Source organism: Balaenoptera musculus, chromosome 3 (genome assembly GCF_009873245.2).
Source record: "Balaenoptera musculus isolate JJ_BM4_2016_0621 chromosome 3, mBalMus1.pri.v3, whole genome shotgun sequence".
Classification (NCBI taxonomy): Eukaryota; Metazoa; Chordata; class Mammalia; order Artiodactyla; family Balaenopteridae; genus Balaenoptera; species Balaenoptera musculus.
In genome coordinates this window covers 166970039-166988466 of record NC_045787.1, presented here as the reverse complement: position 1 = coordinate 166988466, position 18428 = coordinate 166970039, and the positions used below count along the sequence as shown (strand labels likewise).

Sequence of the window (18428 nt, the reverse complement as noted above, 5' to 3'; positions counted from 1 at the left end):
CGAGGTCTAGGACATGGTGCCTGAAAGCAAGGAAGCTGCAGCCATTTTTTTCTAAGACGCAGACACAAAGTAAGGCGAGATTAGACATTTCTGCTGGTATGATTATGTGTCTAAGCACAGAGCAGAGGATGGACAGGAGACAACCTGGCAGCTGTACACGGAGACTGGAGGGAAGCGCGCTGGGCACCATCAGTATCACCTGCAAAAGCAGGGCTGTCAGTGCCCTCAGCCTTGGCGGGGTCCTGCACAGCCGGGCTGCGTCCACCACCCAGTGGCCCTTGCTTGTTGCTAAATGTATCTGCAGCTCTAGGGCCCCCATCCCACCCGGGGGCGGAGCCGTGGCTCCATCCATAGCTCCCCCTGCTGGGAGAGGCCCTCGGTACTGGGCGCTGCTGCGGCTCCTGGGCCCTTGCAGCCTCTGCTGTTTGCCTCCAGGGTGCGCGAGCGCAGTGAGCGAGAGCAGTGCATGCAGGCGCAGCTGGAGCGGGAGGAGCGCAAGCGGCTGCTCATCGCCCGCGAGAGGCTGGCTTTCCACAGACATCGCCTGGAGCGGGAGCGGCTGGAGCGCGAGCGGCTGGAGCGCGAGCGCATGCGCGTGGAACACGAGCGCAGGCGCGAGCAGGAGCGCATCCACCACGAGCGCGAGGAGCTGCGGCGCCAACAGGAGCTGCGGTATGAGCAGGAGCGGCGGCCCGCCGTGCGGAGGCCCTACGACGACGGGCGGTAAGCCACGCCACTCCTAGCCACCGCCCCTGAGGTGGCCCCTGGCGTTTAGAATTGTGCCGTGGTCCCCAGAGTCCTGTTAACACACGATTTTTACTTAAAAGGAAGCACAAGTACTTGTTACAGTCAAATTTGGTATTCTGTACTTCATCTGGGAACCTGAGATAGTTTGAGATCGGTGGAGAAATGGTTGGATAAAGAGGTGCTTATTAAATCATTAGGTTCAGGTCCCAGCACAGACCACTGCCTCCTCCCCCAGGAAGGAGATCAGACACCCAGAGCAGCACATAACACATCGGGCTGGGCACGCGGCCAGCACCTCCTTCTGGGCACCTTCCAGGTTTTGTAATCATTGCAGTAATTTGTGTTGGTTCATTCTGTTAATGAGATCGCTTTTAATTCCCCAGACATGCTGATGTGCCATACGAATACTAAAATGCTAATCACCAGTGAAAGGCCTGTTTCGGATCTTGCTGTCAGGAGTCTGGGGTGATAATCCTAGCATTGATCCTATCAGAGCTTTTCCACATGCATGGTGTCTTGGGGGAGACTGCCTGGTGGTGTGTGTTTGTTCCTTTGTTTTAATCTTCTTTCTACTGGCATGGGTTAGAGAGGTCCCTGTGTAATATAACATTGAGACTTCTGTAAAGGGCCTTTAAGGTGTCTTAGGACTTTTTATGCATTTTACAAGATACTGAGGGGAGAGTCTGTTATGGTCAGAAATGGTTTTGAACCAGTACATTTCAAGTGCTACTGAAAGTCCTCCCCACTTGGTGTCTGCTGGGTCAAGTCTGCATCGGGATAGAAGGACAGCAGTGTACTAATTGTCCTGGTAGACTGGCCGACCCTCATGGCCGTGAGAGATTCCCAGAGGGGATCTGCTGACACCCACTTCACTGATCCCCTCCTATAGGGAGACCGGAGCTTTTCTGTGGGGGACAAGGGGCATGTGGGGTAAGAGAGAATGGAGCCCTTCAGTCACATCCCACGTCACCCCTCCAGGCACTCTCAGCTCGTGTGGACTCTAATGATAAAGTTCCTTCTCGTTCTGTGAAGTGATAGGGGCAGTGGGAGGGTCAAGTTTACCAGCTTCCACAAAGGTAATTATTTGGAGGGGGAGATGCACATCCTCTTTCTTGCTTCCTTTCCTAGGCGAGATGATGCTTACTGGCCAGAAGCTAAGCGGGCTGCCCTGGATGAGCGTTACCATTCTGACTTCAACCGCCAGGACCGCTTCCACGACTTTGACCACAGGGACCGGGGCCGCTACCCTGACCACTCGGTCGACAGGTCAGCCACTGACCCTGCCTGCTTGATGCATGTTTTCTTTGTCCTGGTTCATTCTTTTCTTTTCTTTTCTTTTCTTTTTAATGTGGACCATTTTTTAAATCTTTATTGAATTTGTTACAATATTGCTTCTGTTTTATGTTTTCGTTTTTCGGCCCCGAGCCATGGGATCTTTCTTAGCTTCCCGACCAAGGATCAAAACCCTAGGCCCCTTCATTGGAAGGCGAAGTCTTAACCACTGGACCGCCAGGGAAGTCCCTGTCCTGGTTCATTCTTAATGACAAAGAGCTCGAGTGGCCCTTCTAGGCTCTAGGCTTCTAAGTAGCCAGCCCACTTGAACCAGCAGAGTGTATGTGAATTACCTGGGTTCAAGTGGAAATGTTTTCCATTCGGGGACTTAACCGACCTATCTTTCTCCTTATGCTTTCATTTAAATTGGTTTTTTCAGGAGAGAAGGTTCAAGGTCAATCATGGGAGAAAGAGAAGGACAGGTAAGTCAGAAGCTGTGATTGTAGCCACGGTTTTCCCTGTACAGTTGGTTCTCTTCCCTTTCCGTGCCTTCTTCCTCCTCCACCTGAGTTAGAGGAAGAACGAGTAAGGGAGTGCGGCACCTGCAGCGTTTTGTGGGATGACCATGTGAATAGCTTGTGCTTTGTGCTGGCCCAAAGTTCAAACAAGTATTCTGAAGCCTTGTTTGGCTTTGACCCTAAGGTTCCATACACCTTAGTGACTACACCGGTACTAAAGTGCTGGAGAGCCTTGCATGAGTCTGGCAGGCTCTGTTGGGAAGTGCCTTGTGACCCACAGCGCTGACTAGACGCGATGCCTCGTGTCACGGAGCCCAGTGCACCTGGAGTGTCAATGGTCGCAGGGTCAGCACGCCCCCGCTGAGCCTCGGGAAGCAACTGAGTCAGGCCCACGCGTTTTCTCTTTGCAGGATGAACACATTAGAAAACAAGCTCAGTTTTCTCCTTTTTTCCTATCTTACATTTAGATTGAGAACTTCCCCAAAGAGCCTTGACTTTTTAGTGGGTTTCCTTGGAGAATCAGAGGGATGAGGGAAAGTTGTGGTCAGGGCATCGTTCTGGCAGAATCGCTGCCCCGTGGGTCGGTCTCCTCCCTGACTCCAGCACCGACGTTCAGTCCTATCCTCCCTCCATGCCTGAGAACATGGCTGGGAATGGCTAAGCTCCTTGACTGCATCTGAGGAGTTCGCTGCCACCTCAGGAGCAATTCCATGACCCTCACGTGATTCCTGTTTCTCTGCTCCCAGGCATAAATCTCCCATGCAGCTAAATATACCCCTAGTGTCATGGGTTTCCTTTGGTGGAGACGTTAAGCACAGTGGTTAAATGTCCAGGCTCCGGAATCAGGACCAGGGTCACATCGCGGTGCCACCACTTCTGCTGAGCCTGTTTCTCCAGCTGTGAAAGGAGGGGAGGGAGGGTGGGGTGGAGTGGGGGGTTAAATGAGATGACATAACGTGTCTGCGGCAAGTGTTTGCCCAGTCCTGCCGTGTTGCTCTTGATCGTGGAGAGCTATTCTCATCTGATTAGATAGTGCTCTCCTGACCGAAAGGAGTGTTTGTGTTCTCACGTCCATAATCACAAGTAAGACACAACTGCTGCCCCGAACGGCAAATGGTGACATCCGACACAGAAAGGGAAAACCAGCACAGGCCTCAGGGCCTTGTTGAACTGGTCCGTGGGTGGGTGGGTTGTTAGACAGGAGAATGTTGGTTAAATTTTAAAACACCAGGGAGAGATGGGAATGGGCTTTAAAGAACTAGGTCTTGCTGAGATGAACTTCCATCCTTTAAATGTTTCTCTGTCCAATTAGTCTTCAGAAAGCTATTGATAAAAGGTCATTCTCAAATGTCCAAAATTAAATGAAGCTGTGTAAAGCATGAGCTATAATTTTTTTAAAGTCAGTGCACCTTGAAGGTTGTTCATAGAACTGCTTCCAGAATCCCGTTTGAGATCCCTTGTTACATTTGCCAGCACTGACTTTCCTGGACACATTGGCTTGTGATTTTGCCCCTTGAAGGAACAATGTTCTGTTTTGTCCATCTTGTAAGATTGACCCCCTTTTCTTGTGCGGTGTGGGTACACATTTGGGGACGAGCGGCCGGGGGGAGCAGGCGGCGGTGCTGCCCAGGGCTCCGAGGGCCACGAAGTCAGGGCTCCCATGTGGAGCCACCGTGTACCTGCCCTGGCCCAGGAGATTCCCGTGGATGCAGACGGGGACAGGGCCGCTGGGGCGGGACCCGAAGGGGCTTCGTTACCAGGACGCCTTTCTCCTTCCTTCTCAGTTAGACCATAGTCCTGGGGCAAAAGCCCCAAAGCCACAGATTGGGTTTGTGGAACAACAAGAGAACAGGGCTGTGGAGCCAGAGCCACCTCGCCAGCTCCGTGAAAGTCAGCCTGGACCTTCTTGCAGCCGGCAGGGACGGGCTCGGGGTGAAGGGAAAGGGGCTAGAGTGTGAGGTGTCCTCTTTCATCTTCCTGGGGTCTGTGCCGGCCGAGCAGTTCACGTGGCCATGCCGCTGAGCAAGCCGCTGGGCTGCCAAGGAGTCGTGTCTGGACAAAGTAGGACAGGATGCCAGGCCCTGCAGTGAATCATGTCAAAGGATCCCTGGTGGCTCTTCTGCTCTGGTGGCTCCCTGATTATATTCTGAGCACAGGCACCTGGCACAGCGTGGTCCGTTGCTGGTGTGGGGCAGTCGCTCAGCCCCAGCACGCTTCTGTCCATTGGTGCCTGAATCTCTGCCTTCTGATTAGGGAGAACCTAATTTGGTCTTGGGCTCCATGAGCACTGCTCCTCCCCAGGCCTTGAGCAGACATCGGGGGTGCGGCTGTGTTGTGCCAGCTGAAAGGTCCTGTGTGGCCCCAGACAGCGTACAGAACGCCTGCCGGCACTGTCTCGGGCCTTCAAGGACTCCTGTCTGAGTTATTGTCCTCGTCATTATTAACTTGTTGCCCCAAAGGCCCTGGGATCCAGGGTTGTACTGAGGCCTTCTTTCGTTTTGACCCTTTAACGTCCAGCATTACCCTGAACGCCACGGAGGACCAGAGCGCCACGGACGGGATTCCCGTGATGGGTGGGGCGGATACAGCTCTGACAAGAGGATGAGCGAGGGCCGGGGGCTGCCTCCTCCCCCCAGGTTTGTGTCTCACGTCCCATGGTGCCCGTCGGGGCCTCTCACCCAGCTGGCAGGATTGGTGTGTCCGGCCGAGGACCCCTGGTCTTGGGCATAAGCTGAGTGCGGGCCCAGCGCACTCGCCACGGCCCAGGCTGCCTCTGAGCTCTCTGAGTGCCACTTCCATTCCCCCGCAGCCCCCGTTGCTCAAAGGGCTGGGGTCACAAAGTGCTAAACGCACCCTCCCAAACCCAGTGCCGTTGCTCTCCTGGAGGGCAGAGGTGGGGGCAATCCAAATCAGAGATGTCTTTCTCCAAGGGGCAGACGTGAGTGGGGGGACCACAGCCGAAGAATGGAGGATGACCGTGCGTGGCAGGGCGCTGCTGACGGAGGCATGATGGACAGGGACCATAGGAGGTGGCAAGGTGAGCACTGGCACTTGGCCAAGGCGCATCTGTCTCGGTGGAGAAGCATCCGGGCAGCTGGGGTTGCCCCTGCTCTACATCGGGCACTGCTCGTGAGGGCGGGAGCAGCTTTCTCTGCTCTCCCTAGCGTGTGGCCTTGCTCCTTACGGCCTGGGTGGGTGAGTGGGTGAGGTCTGGCACAGGAGGGGTGCCACGGGTGCTGTAGCTCCTCTTCACCGTGACTTAGCAAGCAGAGTGGGTGTGTGCAATCCGTGTGCTCACACATCCTCCACGGACCTGTGGCTCAAGAAAGGGACTGGAGTTGTCTGAGCCCTGTGTCCTCTGAACTCGACGTCCTGTGCCTGGAGGCGCTGTGTGAAAAGTGTTCCTTGTTTTCCAGGCGGCGAGAGAAGTATGTCTGGTCACTCCGGGCCAGGTCACATGATGAACCGGGGAGGCATGTCGGGGTAAGGCCCATTGTCACCGGTCTCGTCTTTGCTTGTGGGCTCGCCTCGGTGAAGGTGCCGTGTGCTTGGGCGGGTGTCACTGCTGCTAAAAGGAAGGAGGCCCCAGAGAGCATGGGCACAGGGCAGAGCCCACTGAGTGAAAAATAAAAAGAATTTACCTTTGTTTCAGGCGCGGCAGCTTTGCCCCCGGGGGGGCCTCTCGGGGCCACGTGATCCCTCGCGGCGGCTTCGGGGGCCAGAACCGGGGGAGCCGACCCAATGACGCCCGCTTCACTCGCCGCTACTAAGTGCTTGGGCTCCTGTGTTACGTCACGTGGCAACAAGAATATGTTCTGTTAAGAGTTCCCTTAAACTGTGTACAATAATTTTTTTTATCTGCTGCCATATTGTAGCTCAATACAATGTGAATTTGTTTTTTGGTTTTTTTGGTTTTTTGTAATAAATGTGTTTCTGTTCACGTACCCTTTATTTAAAGCGTCGTGTCTTTTTATTTTCACGTCTTTAAGTAAAATTAAATTATATTTATAAGTGCTAAGCCACAGCTCTTCCTTCAAGGAAGGAGGATGGAAAGGGGCAGCTTTCGGGGACTGTTGGGTTTTCCAGAAGCACTTTGCCAGCAGCACACACCTTCCAGCCTGCGTGAGCACGGGCCCGGAGTTCATAGGACCGTCTGGGTCATGTGTCTCAGCCGTCTGTCCGTCCTCGGGGGCCTTGTGACATACCTCGGATGTTTGTTCGAATCGTCCACATTTTGCCTCCATGTATGACACCCTTGCTGAACAGGCTGTTTTGTGGGTTTTGTGTGGTAAAATACACGTAACATGAAATTGACCATTTTAACCATTTAAGGGTAGAGTTCAGTGGCATTATGTACATTCTCAGCGTCATACAACCATCCTCACCGTCCATCTCCAGAATTTTTCTTTCTTCCCAAACTAAAACTCTGTCCCCATCACACACTCAGTCCCCAGCCCCCTGGCCCCCACCACCTACTTTCTGTCTCTGAATCTGACTCCTCTAGGGACCTCGTGAGTGGGATTGCATCCTGGTGGGGAGGAGAGATGACCACGTGTGCCGTGAGAGGAGCAGAAGAGCTGTTGGACACCAGGTGATGAAGTCCACAAGGTGATGAAGTCCACCTCGGGGAGTGGCAGGGGCCGGAGTGGAAGGAGAGTTGCCAGGACAGAGGAGTCGGGGTTGGGGGGGGTCCTCACCCCACATAAGGTGCAGGTGTGTTCAGGGTTCAAGTGCTGCCTGGACTCGAGGGATGGCCGGGTGGGACAGTGCCACCTCCCCAGGTCAGCTGTGTTCCTTGTCTCTAGGGGCCCTGGGTCTGTATGGATGGGGCTGGGGGCAGGCCCCCCCTATTAGGGGAATAGTGCTCAGAGGCCTGCCTCTTGGCTCCCGTCTCACACTCAAGTAGGGTCTGGCCCTGGCTGAGATGTACCAACAACCAAGGCTGACCGGGCCCCTGTCCCCCCAGGGCCCACAGACAAGGGAAGACAGACACAGGACCAGGCCTTTCCACCTGTTGGCTGAATACATCTCCTCCACCAGGCCAGGCACATCCTGCAATCCTAATCCTTGCAAGCTTATACCGCACGTGGCAAGAGGGACCTGCGGACAGGATTAAATTAAGAACCTTCACATGGGAGAGTATCTGGGGTTACCTAGGTGGGTCCAGTTACCAGAAGGGCCCTTGTAAGGGAAATAGGGAGGGAGAAGGGCAAGTTGGGGACACGACAGTGGAAGACCGCACTGCTGGCTTTGAGGACAGAGGAAGGGACGCCAGCCAAGGATCACAGTGGCCTCCAGAAGCTGGGGAAGGCAGGAAACGGATTCTTCCCAGTGTCCAGAAGGAACCGGCCATGCCCACACCTGGATTTCAGCCCACTGAGACCCATGTTGGATGTCCAACCACGAGGTGATTCTGTCCCGCGAAGACAACTGCCAGCACCAGGAGACATTTGCGGTCGTCATACATGGTGGGTAAGGAGGCGCCGCTGGCGTTTTGGGGGTTGGAGGCAGGGGTGCTGCTCAACACCCCGTCCCTGGGGTGGCCCCAACACAGATTTATCCTTCCCGATATCAGCGATGCCAAGCTGTGGAAATCTGCCCCAAGGTGTTGGGCGCTGTGATGGGGCACCCACGGGGCACTGAGGAAGCCCAGAGAGGGCACTCGTGGAAGGGGACAGGGGAGGCTTCCCAAATGAGGGGGCGTCTCAGCTGGGGGCAGGATGAACACAGGTCAGCCAGGAGGAAGGATGGCCTAGTGAGGGGCTGCAAAGTTGTGGGCAAAAGCTGGCGGGAAAGCCAGCTGTGTTCTGGGAACTGAGGGCCGCTGGCATGTCCAAGAAGGACTGAGGGGAGGCAGGGCCCCTCTGAGGAGTCTGGGCTCACAGGGAGGGCAAGGGGAGCTGCAGGTGTTTGAACAGGGGAGTGACGTCATCAGACATGGTCTCAGGGAACAGATGGAGGGGGCAGGCCCAGAGGCGGGGCCAGCAGGGAGGTGATCACTGGCAACAAATACAAGTGGATGGAGAGTAATAGGGGTCTGACTGGATGAGGGGACACAGAGGCAAGAGCAGCACTGGTCTCCAGGCTGTCAGCTTGGTCTTTGTGGACAGTGGGAAAGCCATGGGGTCAAGCAGAGCCCATGGCCAACCCTGGGCCAGTGACTGTGGCCACCACGGCCTGGGTTCAGTCCTAGAAAGCACACACACACACACGCGTGCACGCGCCTAAAGCCGATGGAAGAATAACTCCATTGTCAAGTTCACAGAGCTGCAGGGGAGCCAGGGGTGCTGAGCATGTCCCCAGGGCAGCTCCTCGACCTCCTACAAAGACTGGCTTCCTTTCCTGTGTGCTTTTCTGGGCCAGTATTGGCTGCTAATAGAGGGGGAGACCTGCCAAGGCTCCTCCTCCCCGTAAAATGGTGATAACAATAGGAGGGTCGTGAGGCTTCAGGGAGCCTCGTGGAGCACGTGGCACCACCCCAGCTCCCTGCGCCCTGAGCACAAACCCCTCCTGTATTCAAAGCCGGGAATGAGTCTGTTGGGTGACATGGTTGGAAGTCTACACGTCCAACATGGGTCTCAGTGGGCTGAAATCCAGGTCTCTTGGCAGACAGAGGGAACCTGGCAGTGAAAGTTTCTCCATCTGTAAAAAATGGGCCCACGAGGCTGCTGGAAGGGCTCTGTGGACGGAGAGTCAGGCTGGGACAGCTCACAGGGCTTGTCCTTGAACCCAGGATGTGCCCTCCGCCTCCGAAATGGCCAGCACCAGCTCCCTCCTGGGCGGCAGAGGATCAGGGATGGCCCCAGGCCCCACCCATCCCACCCTCATCATAGACCCGCTCCCACCTCCACAGGGGCCCAGGTGGCTTTCAGGTGACACACAGGACATGAGAGACCCCACCTGGAGACCATTCCTGGAGACCAGGGTGGCACAGGTCACTCAGGGCTTTCCCTCCCCGAGCACCCTGCCCTTCCCCACTCCTCCCTGGCCAGATGGATGGATGGACGCGTGCTGGCTTCTACTCCCAGGTGAGCCTGGGAAATGCCCCAGCCTCTGGTCTCTGCTTGCCTCATCTGTAACAGTGCTGTCCTCTCCTGAGTCATGTCCCTGGGTGAGCTCTATCCCCTAAACCAACTGACATGAACTCCAGAACTCCTGGGAACAGAGGATCCTGTGCCAGCTCAGGGCACCATTACCCAGGCCTGCTCCCTGTTCCCAGGGTAGCTTCCTGGGCCAGTCATTGGCTCCCACCCAAGCCCACCTCCTACCCTGTCTGGGGCAGAGGTTTCCTCCTGCCGTCACCATGGTGGGATGCTCTGTGACTGGGTGCTGGGGACCTCACAGGGAGCATCTCAAGGGCCCACCCTCCCCAGAGCTCCAGCTGGACGGAGAGACATTTAGGTCACCAGGCAGCTGACCCAGCAGGTGTCAGAGAAGGCTTCCCAGGGGAGCCCGGAACGTCTGGAAGACAGGGCCCTTGTGGGCCAGGGAGACCCCCTGCACGGCCATGACCGCCAGGTCTGTGCTCCCCAGGAATCCCCAGGTTGTGGGGAGAGGGTGGAATGAGAGTGGAAACCAGGTGAGGGCAGGAGGGTGGGGACTAGACTAGGCGGGCAGATCAGTGAGCCGAGCAGGACAGAGAATCAGTGGCTCTGGGGGCTCCCGGCTGTGTAGACCAGCCCTTACCCCCAGATTGCCCCACCCTGTGCTCAGGCTTCCAAGGACTGAGAAGACCCCAGACCTGGATGGGCCCTGAGCCCCGGGGCAATGGTCTGCTCCCACTCACCATACGAGGTCGAGGGCCCACCAGTGGGCAGGGCCCAGATACAAAGAGGTGAACCTTGGCCTTCGGTCAAGGTCAGGCCCTGAAGAGCCCCCAGAAGCCAGAAGCCCACGCCCCGGGGGCCAGCACACGGATCGGGGAACACTTCCAAGTCCTTTATTGGGCCGGCAAGGCTGAGAGCTGCCCTAAGAGTGGGGTCCCAGTCTGGCGTCCATGGCGCCCCAGCCCCTATTCCCGCCTGGGGCAGGCAGCTTCCTCTTGACAGGCTACTTGGTTCGCTCCTTCAGGTATTCCCAGCCCTCCTTGGAGTACTCCCAGGCCTTGGAGGGGGCCACGGACAGAGCGGACATCACCGTGCTGATGCCTGTGGGGAAGGAGGGCCCAGCACCTTCAGTGGAGAGTTTTAGAGGCACCACTTCAGGCTCTGTCAATTCCACGCAGGGAAACAGGTGGAGGCCACACATTGCTCCCACCTCCCTGGAATCTCCACTCCCTTTTCTCTTTCAGATCCATTGGGGGCAGCGGCGGGGGTTGGGGGGGGCAGCAGGTGCACACAGAGCAGGAAGGAGAGTGATGGAAAGGCATGGCCAGGAAGAGAGGTGGGAAGTATCTGGGGCCACTCTCCTGCAAGCAGACGGACCAAGGCCTACCTGAATTCCAGGACTCGCGGATGTTAAACTTTGGAGGAGCTGGGAGCTGGGAAGAGAGGGGAAGAAGGGGCTGGTGAAAGGGGAAGCCCTGGCAGCCCGCGCCTCCCTCACAGGCAGGGAGAACAGCACACGCCCCAGTGTGGAGAAAGCCAAGCAGGGCTGGAGGGACCGGGGATCAAAGGCCACCCCTGAGCTGACACCCCTGCTCCCGCCGAGCCGTAGCCTCAATCCCAGCTCCGAGTACCTGGGGTATCTTCAGGCCTGTCTGCTCGCACATGTACTGGCTGAACTGGTACACGGCGGTGGGGACCACCTCCTCAGCTTTCTGAAGAACCGCCTGGCTCTTGTCGCTGGGCCCCAGCAGCTCCTGGTCGTACACAAGGTAGACAGCGCCCCCAGCCACACTGCCCTTGATGAGGAACCTGCAGGCAGAGAAAGGAACCACAGCAGCTCGGCAGATTCTGCTGGCCACCTCCCGGGTCGAGGCCCGCGGGTATGGGGGTGAGGGTTAGACCCCTAGGGGGAGGGGCGTGCCCACAGTCCAAAGAGTGACACACCTGAAGCCAGGCAGCTAATGCGGGAAGCACAGGGCATTTTGGGAGCCCAGAGGCGTGCCTGACCCACAGCACTTAATTTAAGGCGTGCAGGGATACTCAGCTCCATTTAACTGGTAAACTGAAGCCTGGAGAGGAACAGTGTCACTCAAGATCCCGCAGAGGGCAGGGAACAGTGAAGACTTAAGACTCCTAACCACCTTCTACCTTCCAGCCCCGAGGGATGCTCCGCGAGGAACCCGCGGGGGTTTTCTAAGTGTCCCTGGTCATTTCCTGTCTGTCATACGCAGCTCTGGGTGCGCATTAACCTCCCAACAAACGCGTGCGGCACTCCCATATTACAGAGCAGGCAGCTGAGGCTCGGAGGGATCTCGGGTACAGAGTGGGAAAGGCACGGCCTCGCTAGGAAGCGGGAGGAGAGCGAGAAGCTCCACCCTGTCTGGACAGACACGGGAGACCTGACGCTACGGGCGGCGAAAAGCCGATCGGGAGCAAACCATATGGAGGGTACTCGCAAAAGGGAACATTCTCGGGGGCTTGAGGCCCTCCTGGTGGCCCCACGAACCTCATCAGCGACCACACTCGGGGTACCATGACCGCTCCGCTCCGCGCACAAGGACACTCGGCTTTCCCGCCACTTCCGGTCGCGGCGTCGCAGAGGCCTCTGGGAGGCGTAGTCTCTTGTCAGCCGCAAAGGCCTCCGGGAGTCGGAGTCTCGGCACCGAGACAACAGAAAGGGGTTGCGGTCCCACTGCAAAACAATTGTGCGAAGCTTAGCCCTCAGGGCCCGGCCGCCGCAAAGCTGTCTGGGAAAAGTAGTCGGCAAGTCACGTGAGGCGCCGGACGGCTCGTCTAGCCGCCAAGCCTCCTGGGAAATGCAGTCGGGCGCGGCACGGCCCTGGTGACGTGAGGGAAAGAGGAATTGGGTGTCATGAGTGGGGCCTGAGGAGGACCCACAAGATGTCGGAGCCTGGGAGATCCACCCGCGCCGGCGCGGGGGACTAAGGGCCCAGGCAGAGGAAGAGAGTGCCTGGAAGCCGGTTGTCACGGCAACACGAGGGCTGATTTGTACGAGAGAGGCGGGCCTTTAGTCACGTGATCAGGTCAGGGGTTGAGGCCAGAGGAAAGCTAGGCGGGAGGCTGTTGCCCGGCAACGCCTGGGCGCGGAGTCCCCACAGTATAATCCCTCCCCCCGAGGAGGTGGGCTCGGAGTCACGTGACTCAGACCCTGCGGGAGGGGGCGCGGTCGGAGCCTGGCGGATGCAGCGGTGAAGAGAGGGCAGAGGGGCGCGCGCGTGGCTCCCAGGCCCGGACCCCAGCCCCGCTGGACAGCGGGAGAAACTGAGGCCTGAGTGGGTGAGTTCGCGGTTGGGAGCGTGCAGTGAGTCGCACGCTCCCTTTGTCCAGAGGGGAAACTGAGGCCCGGCGAGGTCAGGGGGCCGGTGGGTTCTGCGAGGATCGGGTTTCCTCCTTTCCTCCCCCATCAGAGCCTGGCTGCTTCATCCGTCCATTCATCTATCCGCCCACTCACCCACCCAGCTTGCCAGCCAACCCCTGCGGGGCAGCTATGGTCAGGGCCAGTTTGAGGAGAGTGTTGAGCTGTGGGGCTTCAGGGCTTTCCCTGGAAGTGGGGAGAGGTGGGAGGGTGTTCCCTGCTGAGGGGACGCTGGCGTGACTGGGTTAGGGCGAGGAGTTCACTTTTCTGAGAACTGATAGATTCATGGATAGGAAGTGGGGAAGATGAGGACGGACAGAGGGCCGAGGCCAGACCTGCTGGGTCTTGTGGGCTGAGGTGGGGGGTGTGGTCTCCATCTGGGGCAGTGGTGAGCCCTGGGAGGGTTTGGAGCAGGAAGGGACATCCCAGGTGTTTTTGGACAAAGATCCCTATGGCCTTTCCTCTTTGCCCCATGCAGTTCAGAGGATAGAAACCCTAAGATGTGATGGGCTTGTGCCCTTTTCAGGGGAGATCCATGACCCCGTGAACTTTAATCACCTGGCCTGTTTATATCTTTCACCTCCCTGGAACAAGTAAATCGGCTCCCCCAGGTGAAATCACATCTTAACCCTGATGACACTGGCACCTCCATCTCCAAGTCAGTCCTGAGTGTCCGATTCCTTCTGGGTGTCTCCAGACAGACTTATCTTTCTGGGCTCCCCCACCTCTCACCTCCCACATTCCTCATATCACTCTGGGTCAGTCTATCTATTGAGTACCTACTGCATGTCTGGCAGTTCAGGGCACGGAAGATCCAAAAGGGAGCAAAACAGAAGCAGGTTTCCATTTCCTCTCTGCCCTCATGGAGCTGAGCCTAAGGGGAGAGAGGGATCCTGAACAGGTAACAAATCATCAAGATGATTTCAGGGGATGACAAGTGCTGAGAAGGAGAAAAGTTCTGCAGGTAAGGGGGGAAGGGGACCAGGAACAGAGGTGCTTTAGAGAAGGAGGCCAGGGAAGTGCCCTCTGAGGAGGTGATTTTTGCGGTGGAGACTTGAAAGAAAAGAGCAAGCCATTGGGTTGTATTTGGGAAGAGCATTCCTCGTAGAGGAAACAGCCAATGCAAATGCCCTGAGGCAGGATGGTGACTGGCTGGTTCCAATGAACAGTGAAGAGGCTGGTGTGGCAAAGCAGAGTGAGCAAGAGGGGCTGGTCCAAGCAGAGCCTTTTTGGTCACCAAGGCTTTTGTTCTAAGTGAAATGGGCAGGGTTTTCAGTAGGGGAAGAAGATTGCTGCAGTGGTTCAGGTGAGCTAGATGATGACCTGGACCAGGTGGTGGCTATGGAGATGGAGAAGAGGGGGCAGGGCCAGGGGCATCACCACTGGTTCTTCGAACAAAGACGCCGTTGGGGAAATGGGTGTGACTGGGGTGCGACTGTGGGCCAGGCCTGTGCCGGCCACCCTCTCTCCCGCTGCAGGCCCAAGGAGGGCCATGAAGGTGCTGCTCCTCGCGGGGCTGGGAGCCCTGTTCTTTGCCTATTATTGGGATGACAACTTTGACCCAGGTGAGTGCCTGGGGGTGGGGGTGGGAGGAACGTTCTGGCTGTCCTGTCCATCCCCCAAGCTGACCACCCCTGCTCGCTGCCAGCCAGCCTCCAGGGAGCCCGTGTGCTGCTGACTGGAGCCAGTGTGGGCGTCGGGGAGGAGCTGGCATATCACTACGCGCGCCTGGGCTCCCACCTGGTGCTCACTGCCCACACCGAGGCTCTCCTGCAGAAGGTGAGACACTCCATCTCAGGTTTAATTGGTGGGGGGGGGGCGGGCAGGGAAGGGAACAGGGCCTGGGTTTGAATCCCTGCAAGCATTCAGGCTTCCTTTGTGGCCTTGGGTAAATCACTTAATCTCTCTGAGGCTTAGTTTCCTCATTTGTAAATCAGAGACAATAAAAGGACCTTCTCCTGGGTTGCGATGTGGGGTTGAATCAGTAAGACAGTTGTAAAGCAAGGACTGTTCCTCACTAAATAGGAGTATTGATAGTAACCAAAGGCTGTGTGGATAGCTAGGGTTCTCAAGTTCAAAAGTGGGTTGGGTAGACACTTAGCAACAGCCCAGTGTTGTTTCAAGGAAATGTACAGCTCTTGGGGATAAACCTTCCAAAATTTCAAGAGGCCAGAAATCTCAAGATTTATTTGAAATCTGCGTTTTAAATGTTGATGGTTGAACAAGCAAAATGTCCCCTATTCTGGCCCATGGGCTGCCAGTTTGCTACCCCAGTGGTAAAGCTTCGGGCATGATGTTGAATGGAACCTGAGGCTCATAGCAGGGGAGGGGGCTTCAGGCTGGGGCCTCTTTAGGGCCGGTAGGTGGAGGGGGGCCAGCTGGGGTGGAGGGGCCCACGGGCAGCTCTGGCCCCCCCAGGTGGTAGGGAACTGCCGGAAGCTGGGCGCTCCCAAGGTCTTCTACATCGCTGCGGACATGGCCTCCCCTGAGGTGCCCGAGCGCGTGGTGCAGTTTGCGCTGGACAAGCTGGGTGAGGGGCGGGGCCTGGAGTCTGGGACCTTGGCCTAGGCCTTAGGGGCACGACCCAAATTGGGGCGGGGGTGTGGTAGTAACGGCCGTCTGAGGGCGGAGATTTATGGGTCCGGGGGCAAGGCTAGGGGTGGCGCCTCATGGCATCCAGTGGGTGGAACTCTGGACCGGGCCTCATTAGATCAGGGATGAAGCCTGGTTAGGGAGTAGGGCGGGGTCTCTTTGATCTTAATTGGGGCGCTACCTGGGTCAGAGCTCATCGTGTCAGTGCTCTGGCCGGAGCATCGCTAGTTCAGGGGGCAGGGCTATGGGTGGTGTCTCATAGGGCGCGGGGGGCGGAGCCTCAAGGACAGCTCCGGGCTGATGGGAGTCTCCGGGCCAGGAGGGCTGGACTACCTGGTGCTGAACCACCTCGGCGCCGCCCCAGCAGGCACGCGGGCCCGCAGCGCCCAGGCAACACGCTGGCTCATGCAGGTGCTCCGCCCACCTGCAGCCCCAGCTCCGCCCTCCCGCCAGACTCCACCCTCTCACCATTCCCCTCTCGGGCCCTGCCCCTCCCAGCTCCAAACCCCAACTTTCCGGGTTCTAGGCTCCGCCCTCTTGACCTTGGCTCCGCCCCGGGCTGGTGTTCCCCCTCTTCCATTCGGAACTCCGCCCCAGTCCTAGAGCCCCGACCCTACATACCAAGGCCCCGCCCCCAGGCTCTAGGCTCCGCCCCTGCCCCTTCTGGCCTTCGGTTCCTCCTCCGCCCGGTGACTCGCAGTCGCCACCTCCAGGTGAACTTCCTGAGTTACGTGCAACTGACTTCGTTGGCGCTGCCGAGTCTAACTGACAGCAAGGGCTCCCTGGTGGTGGTGTCCTCGTTGCTAGGTGCGTGTACGCGGGGCGTGGAGTGGGGAAGCCACGGGCCGATGGGGACGAGCCTGGAGCGGGCAGGAAGGCTTCCCGGAGGAGCAGCGGCGTGTGGCCGCTCAGCCGCTGCCCTCCCGCGCCCTCAGGCCGCGTGCCCACGTCCTTCTCCAGCCCCTACTCGGCGGCCAAGTTCGCGCTGAATAGCTTCTTCGGCTCTCTCCGGCGGGAGCTGGACGTGCAGGACGTGCACGTCGCCATCACCATGTGCGTCCTGGGCCTCCGGGATCGCGCCTCGGCCGCCGAGGGAGTCAGGTGAGGCCTAGAACGCGAGCCGGGGCCAGGCTGAGCGGGGAGGAGGTGTGGGGGGCCGCTCAGCCGTAGCCACAGTCCCCACCGCACCCTCCTGTCCCCAGGGGCGTCACGAGGGCCAAGGCGGCCCCAGGGCCCAAGGCAGCCCTGGCCGTGATTCGTGGCGGCGCCACGCGTGCCTCCGGCGTCTTCTACCCGTGGCGCTTCCATCTGCTCTGCCTGCTTCGCGGCTGGATGCCACAGCCAAGGGCCTGGTTCATCCGCCAGGAGCTCAACATCACGACCCCCGCTGCTGCCTGAGCCCCTGGGCTTAATGCCCCTTCGTCTTCCCAGAAAAAGATCCTCCAGCCAATCGTCCTGGAGCCTGGACACACACCGAGACACCTCTGAGCGGGTGGCCAAGGGCCAAAAGAAAGTCATCAAGACAGAAAAGTAAACCTGAGAAAAACTACCAGCACCTGAAAACAGTCAGAACTCGGGGTGTGCCCGGCATCTTGTCAGGGACTTGGAAGGCAATTACCTCAGTCTTCTCAGCTGTCATTGATGATATGATTGCTGCTTCCATTTTGCAGATGAACAAACTGAGGCTCAGAGAGGCTATGTGACTTGCCCCAGGGCCCTGGCCACATCAAGCAGGTCACAACACCACTGAGCCACCCTTGGAACCCTCTCTATTTGCGACCTGAAACCACTGCGTCCCTAATTTGTTCTTTACACTCACTAAGCCTCGGAGCGTCCCCCAACCCTTTTCCCGAGCACAGGAGCCCTCGAAGCTGTCGAGTTGATGGTGGGGTCTGAGGAGGGGGAAGAGGAAAAGAATGTGTTCTGGGCTGGATCCAGCCTCCCATTTGATAATAAAAATCTTTCCCTTGCACATCTGTTGTTCAGACTCCTTGGTCCTTCCAATTTGCTGGTGGCAGGAGGTGAAGAGGGACGTGTGTATTGGTGCCAGAACTCTCACCTTCATTTCACAGGTGGAGAAACGGAGGCTGAGAGACAGGTGGACGTCATCCAGGAAGTCAGGGATGGAAGGAAGTGTAACCGATTGTGGGCCAAAGGCTATATTTGCAGCACGAAGAACATGGTTTGTGCACCGATAATGATAACCTGCATCAGGCGCTATGCACTTGACATTCATGACATCTTCACAACCAGAGGTCAGTGCTACCATTGTTACCATTTTATAGATGAGGAAACTTAGATGGGAAGTCAGAGGTAGAAGCTGGGATTCTGACACCAGACTGTCCCTCTTTAAGGCAACGTGTGGGCTGCATCTGCACATCACTGGTATTTAGATTAATGAATTAAAAATCGACACTTTCCTTAAAATGGTAAACCAGCAGTGCTTGCAGAAAGAAAAAGCAACTGTAAAGATAAAAACTAAATGAAAGCAATGTTATAAAAACAAAACAATGTTTTGAAGAATGAAACAATGTTATAAACAGCTAGCTACGGGTTGGATAGGGAGGGTGGGAGGGAGACGCAAGAGGGAGGGGATATGGGGATTTAAGTATAGCTGATTCTCTTTGTTATACAGCAGAAACTAACAACAATGTAAAGCAACTATACTACAATAAAGATGTTTTTTAAAAAAAAAACTAGCTCCTGTTGGCTGTCCAAGGCTCCAAGATTAGCAGGTGTTCCAAGGGCTAACTCCAAACAGACCAGCCTCAAATTGATACTGTCTCTTGGAAATAAATAGTATTGAAAGATAAAAACCAGAAAAAAAAAGTTTTTTGTTCCCACCACGCCTCCTATCCCTGCACCTAAAATTACATC

The 18428-nt window shown here is 57.0% G+C and overlaps 3 protein-coding genes across 9 annotated transcripts in view; 2 read left to right on the top strand and 1 right to left on the bottom strand.

Moving 5' to 3' along the window:
• Positions 1-6488, top strand: part of SAFB (scaffold attachment factor B) — a 34207-nt gene extending 27719 nt beyond the window's left edge. The window contains exons 15-21 of one of the 2 annotated variants that reach the window (XM_036846685.1): positions 436-723; positions 1876-2013; positions 2459-2501; positions 5055-5173; positions 5474-5574; positions 5954-6020; positions 6190-6488. In XM_036846685.1, the coding sequence (XP_036702580.1) occupies positions 436-723; positions 1876-2013; positions 2459-2501; positions 5055-5173; positions 5474-5574; positions 5954-6020; positions 6190-6307 (874 nt within the window). In that variant the 3' untranslated portion in view covers positions 6308-6488. Of the gene's footprint in view, positions 1-435; positions 724-1875; positions 2014-2458; positions 2502-5054; positions 5174-5467; positions 5575-5953; positions 6021-6189 lie in introns of both variants that reach the window. The other variant, XM_036846684.1, reaches the window with a different exon arrangement.
• A 3971-nt stretch (positions 6489-10459) lies between these two features.
• MICOS13 (mitochondrial contact site and cristae organizing system subunit 13) lies at positions 10460-12517 on the bottom strand. The gene is made up of 4 exons (XM_036845881.1): positions 12090-12517; positions 11215-11392; positions 10971-11016; positions 10460-10684 (listed from the first exon to the last, which is right to left on the bottom strand). Exons 1-4 carry the CDS (start codon positions 12116-12118, stop codon positions 10587-10589), a joined length of 351 nt encoding a protein of 116 aa, XP_036701776.1. The 5' UTR covers positions 12119-12517; the 3' UTR covers positions 10460-10586.
• An 84-nt stretch (positions 12518-12601) lies between these two features.
• Positions 12602-17523, top strand: HSD11B1L (hydroxysteroid 11-beta dehydrogenase 1 like). 6 transcript variants are annotated; one of them, XM_036845876.1, is made up of 8 exons: positions 12602-12880; positions 14406-14524; positions 14608-14738; positions 15378-15489; positions 15871-15962; positions 16265-16358; positions 16487-16652; positions 16754-17523. In XM_036845876.1, the coding sequence occupies exons 2-8, from the start codon at positions 14452-14454 to the stop codon at positions 16947-16949; spliced, it is 864 nt and encodes a 287-aa protein (XP_036701771.1). In that variant the 5' UTR covers positions 12602-12880; positions 14406-14451; the 3' UTR covers positions 16950-17523. The 6 variants fall into 6 exon arrangements, with proteins under 6 accessions (XP_036701771.1, XP_036701770.1, XP_036701772.1 ...); XM_036845875.1 differs by having other exon boundaries at positions 16190-16358; positions 16754-17124; XM_036845877.1 differs by lacking the exon at positions 15378-15489 and having other exon boundaries at positions 14612-14738; positions 15814-15962; positions 16190-16358; positions 16754-17124.
• The last annotated feature ends 905 nt before the right edge of the window (positions 17524-18428 follow it).